General features: G+C 54.1%; 1 protein-coding gene across 8 annotated transcripts in view; it reads right to left on the bottom strand.

Moving 5' to 3' along the window:
• CDK20 (cyclin dependent kinase 20) overlaps window positions 1-4,493 on the bottom strand; it is a 53,569-nt gene extending 49,076 nt beyond the window's left edge. For 6 of the 8 annotated variants that reach the window (XM_073878199.1, XM_073878203.1, XM_073878201.1 and 3 more), the window contains exons 1-5: window positions 4,166-4,493; window positions 3,600-3,713; window positions 1,383-1,571; window positions 1,040-1,161; window positions 797-859 (exon numbers count right to left, since the gene is read on the bottom strand). In XM_073878199.1, coding sequence (XP_073734300.1) covers window positions 797-859; window positions 1,040-1,161; window positions 1,383-1,571; window positions 3,600-3,713; window positions 4,166-4,240 — 563 coding nt within the window. In that variant the 5' untranslated portion in view covers window positions 4,241-4,493. The remainder of the gene's footprint in view (window positions 1-796; window positions 860-1,039; window positions 1,162-1,382; window positions 1,572-3,599; window positions 3,714-4,165) is intronic. The other 2 variants (XM_073878200.1, XM_073878204.1) reach the window with 1 other exon arrangement.
• Window positions 4,494-6,619: the final 2,126 nt, after the last annotated feature.

Below are 6,619 nucleotides of genomic sequence, written 5' to 3'. Positions count from 1 at the left end.
CACTTCACACCAGGACACAGATCTCCACCCCGCCCCCAGCTCCGTCGCCTCACACCAGGACACAGATCTGCCCACTCCCAGCTCCGTCACCTCCCACTAAGGACACAGATCTGCCCACATAGACCCACACCCCATACTGGGGCCAAGGAACCACAAAAGAGCACAGATGTTTCATATCTAGGAATACGGATTCGTAAATAAAGACCACAAGCCTAGAACATAGAACATATTCCCCTACCAAAGAGCTCATTGGCCTCAACCCTAGAAAACAAAGCAACATCCTCAATAGTTCTGAGACTTCTCAGAGTCTGAGTTTCGGGGACACACAACCACCACCTCACACTCCTCACCTTCTGGGGCAGACATCCAAAACAGCCCCTACATCTCAAGCTCTTAGGCATGTACAAACAAACCATCCTACCCCAAATAAAGGCTCAGAGCCTTCACACTCAGGGACCCAGGCCTCTAGACAGCTCACCTCGTGGGATATACGCAACCCCCTGTCCACTAATGAAGATGACCCATATGCCTTGAGCCTCAGACCACCTCCCCCACTCCAGCCCAGAAGCTTCCCACTCTGATTACCTAATCCCCACCCAGCTCAAAAATGTCACAGAGAGGAAAACTGACTCCAAACTCCTCAGAGATACCCCAACCAGGGAAGACACCCCCAAGGCAACCTATAGTTCACAGCAGGAAGACACCCCCCCCAAATGGCTTAGCAACCCCAAAGCCCAGGAGAAAAAGGTGACTCCAGAACCCACACTCCCCCACGCCCAGCCCACAGGGGCCTCACCACAGGTCCACGCCCTGGTCATATTGGCGGGCGCCGTACAGGAGCTCAGGGGCTCGGTACCACCTGTGAGGAGGAGGGCGGGCAGTCACAACCAGGTCGCTGGTCTGCCAGAAGGCTGCCCGGAGAGGTCACCCCAGCCCCACAAGCTATGTCTGAACTGAAGGTCCAGAAGCATCTCACCCCCAGAGAGAAGGCTGAGGCCTGTCCATCGCCAAGCCCTGCCTGGGAACCGGCCTTCCCTACCTGGTGGCCACCTGGTGTGTGTAGAGGCGGCTGCCATCTGGGGAAAAGACCCGGGCCAGGCCAAAGTCCGCTATCTTGAGCTGGCCTGAGGCACTGATGAGCAGGTTGGCCGGTTTCAGGTCCTGAGCACACCAAAGGAGGCATCAGTTCCTCCAGATCCCCCAGAGGACCTTGGGACAGGAGAGCTTGGCAGGCTAAGTGCGTGGGTCAGCCCAGGCCCCCACCGTCTCTGGGGCCACTCACCCTGCAGTGCGGCCACACCATAGGTCCTGTCCCCTCCGAGACCCCACCTTCTTCAAGGGCTGGCCCCATGGGTCCCGCCGCAGCCCATGCCAAGACTGACCCGATGCACGATGTTGTTGGCATGGCAGAATGCGACACCCTTGAGCAGCATCTGCAGGTAGCTCTTGACCTGTGCCTGGACCAGTGGCCTCTGGGCGTGGCGCACCACCTCAGCGAGATCTGACAGCATAAACTCGAAGGCCAGTACAAAGCCTGCACCGTGTGGGAACACCGCCTTCAGCTGCACCACCTGCAGGGCAGGCATCCTGTCAGCCCTGGACCCACAGTGCTCAGAGCCTCTCTGGGACCCCCAACCCTTGCCCTGACCGAGGACAAGGCAGGCAAGGGTGATATGTGATCTGAGCTGGGAAGGGAGTTGAGTTCCCTACTTGCAGGTCCCCATCTAACGCTGCCTTCACACTCAAGGAAAAGGAGGTCTAAGGAAGGTCACCTAGGGCAGTGTCTGGTCATCCACCCAGCCCAGGAACTGGAAAACCACCGGGGGGGGGGGTCTCTCTCTCACTCTCATACACACACACACACACACACACACACACACACACACACGGCACAGGTCTTCTCTGGGGCCACGAAATCCCAGTATCAGGAGACACATCACATATGCTTCCTGAGGGCCCACAGGTCACAGGGACTGGGCGGCACAGCAATGAGCAGGAGCAAGGCCTGGCAGGTCCTGACGACCTTAAGGAGCTCACAGGGACACACACACCTGACCCACGAGCAGGCAAGCCCCCCGCCCCCCGCCGTGTCCAGGTTCTGAAGAGGACGGAAATAGAACGGGTGGGGTCAGAAACGCAGGTTTGCGGGAAGGAGCCGAGGGCTGAGGGACAAGCACAAAGGCCCGCGGTGGGAACAGGAAGGAGGCTGGTCCCTGGCATGTAGGATCCTCTAGGGAAGGGACCTTTGCTCGGTTCTGTGCTGTGACCTGGACGGTGTCACAGGAGACACTTCAGAAGGTGTGTGAAATGAATAAAGAGAGGGGCTGGCGTTCTGTGAGTGAAGCAAAGCCAGTGGGCTTTTCAAGCGGGGAAGTGGATTCCATCCACACTGGCTGACGGTGTGGGGGGAGAAGCACAGGGAGGAAGCAGCTGCACTGGCTCTGCTCAGAGCTGAAGGTGGCCGGGGCTCAACTCTGGAGGGTTTTACGGTGGAAACTTCTGGGCTGCTGACTCGAGTTGAGGCCCCTGTCACCAGCCTTCTTACAGGGCCTCCACCTCTCCCACACGTGGGCTGTCTGCATGCCCCTGGACTGTCCTCAAAAAAACGTGAATAGCCTTACTGCTGGCTTTCAGACTTTGAAAGCAGCACAGAATCATTCCACAGATCACACACATACATTCAGATCATACACAGAATTATAAAGAAAAAAATCAACAAAAGAAAAATCCTATCAACTACAATCAACCTTAGAGTACATTCTATCAGACTTTACAACAGATACAGCATGTACTAACATATATTGTATATATATATATACACACACACATTTGCACACAAAACTAGGATGACATATTTTTAGATGTGTTTTACAACATGCTTTTTTGTCATATATCCAATATATCATGGACATCTCCAGAGGATAACAAACAAGCAGGAGCACAACAGGACTGTCACTCCCCAGGGATGAGAGAAAGCCCAGTGAAGAGCACTGAGGCTGAGGGTGAATGTGTCCCTCCCCGTGTGCCCACAGCGCCTCCAGCCCCATCACAGCAGAACAGGGGCACATGGGCCCTGCTGCCTCTGTGCATCTCCCCTACTGCACTTAAGTTATCAGAAGCCCAATCTGGGCCCATGCCCAGCCCACGGTAGGGCCTACGGGTGGACCCCAGTTTAGAACATCTGGACTCCTCAATCAGACCCCAGCCAAAGCCTCCACGGACCAGCTGCAAGCCCACAGCTGGTGGATGAGCCTCCCCACCCTGGCCTGAGAAGGGGAGATCCTGAAATCACCCTTGCAGAGAAGCAAACTCAGAATGAAAACGAACCCAACAGTTAACCTAGCCTGAGGAACAGAACAGAAGCTCAATAGAGGCAGTTACCATTATCATTACAAACCACCAAATGTTTTATGAAAAGAAGTCAGTGAATAAATGAATGAATTATGAGTACAGGAAGAAACAAATGGGTGAATAAGAGGGAATGAGTGCAGAACGACGTAAGTGGGGGACCGGGTGGAGGAGACGGGGAGTAAGGGAGGCGTGCCGGAGGATCACAGGGAGGCTGCCAAAAGGGGCCCCCAGAGCCCAACCCCACTCACGTGCTGATTGTCCTCGATCTCCTGCAGGGCCTTGATCTCCCGCAGGGCCTGGTTGGGGATGCCATCCTCCAGCCGCCGCAGAGCCACCTTCTTGAGCGCCACGATCTCTCCAGTCTGCGGGACAGAACTCAGACACTGCCACCCGTCCAGGGCTGGGGAAGGGGTGCGCCGACGGGGCAGGCGCCATCGGGGGGACGCAGAGGCCCGGGGTCCTCTGGGGGGTGGGAAGCGCCCCCACCCCGTTCTGGAGGGAAGTCAGGTTCAGCCTGGGACCCGGCTGTCGCAGAGCTGCGCGAACAGCTCCGAGACTCTGACGCCACGCTCCTTGGGACACTGGCGGGACGACTGCGGTGGCACATCGCGGGTGGGTGGGCATCTGACCGCAACCCGGACGACCCCCACCGAAGGGGACCAAAGTGGTGGGCGCACACCACGAAGCGGGGCGGGGAGGCGGGCGCGGCGATGCAGACGTGGGCACGGAAAACGGGGCTGGGGGGCTCTTTCCCTCGACCAGGAACGGCTGGGAGCGAAGGCAGGCCTGCGCGCCGCCCCGCATCCGCGCTCACCTCCACGTGCTTGGCCTTAAAGACGATACCGTGCGCGCCCTCCCCGATGCGGCCCAGGATGCTGTACTGGTCCATGCCCGCGGCGCCGCAGGCCCCGCCCTCCCCGCGGGCCCGACGCGGCTGCCTAGCAACGGGCTGCCTCCCAGCGCCCGGCCGAGCGGCCGGCAGCAGCTGCGGACAGCGTCCGGGCCTCGTCTACGCCTTCGCCGGTTCCCCGCGGCCAGGCCGCAGCCCACGCCATTCGGGGAAAGCCACCGCGCGCGCAGGGCGCCGGCACCGGGGCGGCGCAACCATGGCGCCCGGTGCCCCCTCCCCGCACCGCCCAGCCGTCACGTGACCAGCGACGCCGGGGCACGCAGCGGGGGGCGTGGCCGCGCTTCCTGGGGTAAGGCTTCGCGGCCAGGTGGGCGGGGAGGGGCGGGGCCGGGATAGGCGGGCCTCGCAGGTGGGAGGGCGGGGCTGCGTGTCTGGGCGGGGCCTCCTGTAGAGGCGAGGAGTGCTCCGTCCCAGCAGGCCAGGCTCCCCGCCTGTAGCTGGTCATGCCAGCTTCAAGGACACTCTGGAGCCAATGATGATGGGACCCCGGTCCAGGACCAGGTTGTGGAGGGAGCGTCAGTGGGGCCTCCCTTCTGGAAGGTCAGTTGGCAACACATAGAGACATTTTTTTAAAAAGTTCAAACTCTGACCGGAAGTGCATGTCTAAGGCTTCTCTTGAGGTAACATTTGGAGGAATTTGCATGAGTGATTCCGAAGAACTGCATACCATCAAAGGATGTTGACAAAAAACACAAGCTGCTCTTAAACCCCTGAAAAGATGCTCAATCTTATACACAAGATAAATGCAAAATAATCTACAATTTTCCGCCTATGAAATGACTACCGATCCCACATCTAAGTCCATTAGCCAGGCTATGGGGAAAAAGGAGCTTTTATACATTGCTGGTGGGAGTGTAACTTGGCAATGCTGACACGTTACAGATGCATATCCCTGGACTCAGCAAGTCCACTTCTAGAAATACCCCAACAGATATACGGCACACATGTGAGATGACCTGTGCCAAGTTACTCATTGCAGCCTTGTGTGAACAGCAAAAAATTGAAAACACCACAGATGTCCATCAGTAGAAGACTGCCTAAATGGTGGTACACCCATCCAGTGGAATATGTGAACTGCTGCTCTTTTATGTGCAGTAATAAGACTTCTAAGATATGTTTAGTTCAAAAGGCAAGACGCAGAACAGAGCATACAGTGTGCGCCTAGCTGTGTAAAGAAAAGAAAAAAATCTAATGTCTGTTCATCCGTTACAATATATCTGCAAAGATACTCAAGATTTCATAATTGCAGTTACCTGGTGAGGGACTGGAATGACTGGGGACAGGGTAGGAAGTAAACTTTTCACCGGACCTTTGTATTCTTTGAGTTTTGAATCATATCATTTATTAATTTTTCAAAAAGGTAAATATTTTCTAGCTCAGAAGTTCCACCTTTGTTTTTTTAAATATTTTATTTATTTATTTGACAGAGAGAGAGAGACAGCGAGAGAGGGAACACAAGCAGGGGGAGTGGGAGAGGGAGAAGCAGGCTTCCCTCTGAGCAGGGAGCCTGATGCGGGGCTGGATCCCAGGACCCTGGGATCATGACCTGAGCCGAAGGCAGACGTTTAATGACTGAGCCACCCAGGCAACCGAGGTTCCACCTTTGTTTTAAAAAATTGCAGAAGAATGCCTTGATGTCCATACAAAGATGTTCACCCTGTCTGATGATAGCAGAGGCCGGAAAATAACCCAAATATCCCATGGAAGAATGGGTAGATAAGTTATGGGAGTGCCTTAGAATGGAATATTTTATAGCTATTACAAATGGTGAGGAAAAGGTTGTGGCATGGGAAAAGGATGGTCTTCAAAAAACAGTACTGGGTCACTTGAAAGGTCATATGAAGAAAAAAATGTGTATTGACCCAAACCTCACACCATACACAAAAACTGATTCCAGATGGAGTGCAAAACTAAATATGGAAGGTAAACAATGAAGTTTTAGAAGGAAACAGAGAATCTTAATGACTTTGGGTTAGGTAAGATTTTTCTTAAAGAGATTATGGAAAGCACTAAAGGGAAACTGAAAGCACTAAAATGAGAAATTGGACTTTATCAATATAGTAAGAACATCTGTCCTTCAAAAGACACCACTAGAAAGTGAAAAGGAAAGCCACAGAAAGGGAGAAGATACCGAAATACATATATATGACTAAGGCTCCTATCTAAAACTAATAAAGAACTTTTATAAAATAATTAAGAAGCAGACAACCTTACCAGAAAAATGGGCAAAACCTGGAGTAGGCACTTCACAAAAGGCAATACCCAAATAGCCAATAAATGTTTGACAAGGTCTGTGCTAACTTCACTGGTCATCAGGAAATTTCAGATTAAAACCATAATTTTACTGGGGCCCTGGGT

Source organism: Callorhinus ursinus, unplaced genomic scaffold (genome assembly GCF_003265705.2).
Source record: "Callorhinus ursinus isolate GAN/ISIS: 27379988/994484 unplaced genomic scaffold, GSC_fseal_2.0 scaffold28, whole genome shotgun sequence".
NCBI classification, from domain to species: domain Eukaryota; kingdom Metazoa; phylum Chordata; class Mammalia; order Carnivora; family Otariidae; genus Callorhinus; species Callorhinus ursinus.
This window is presented reverse-complemented; position numbering and strand designations above follow the sequence as displayed.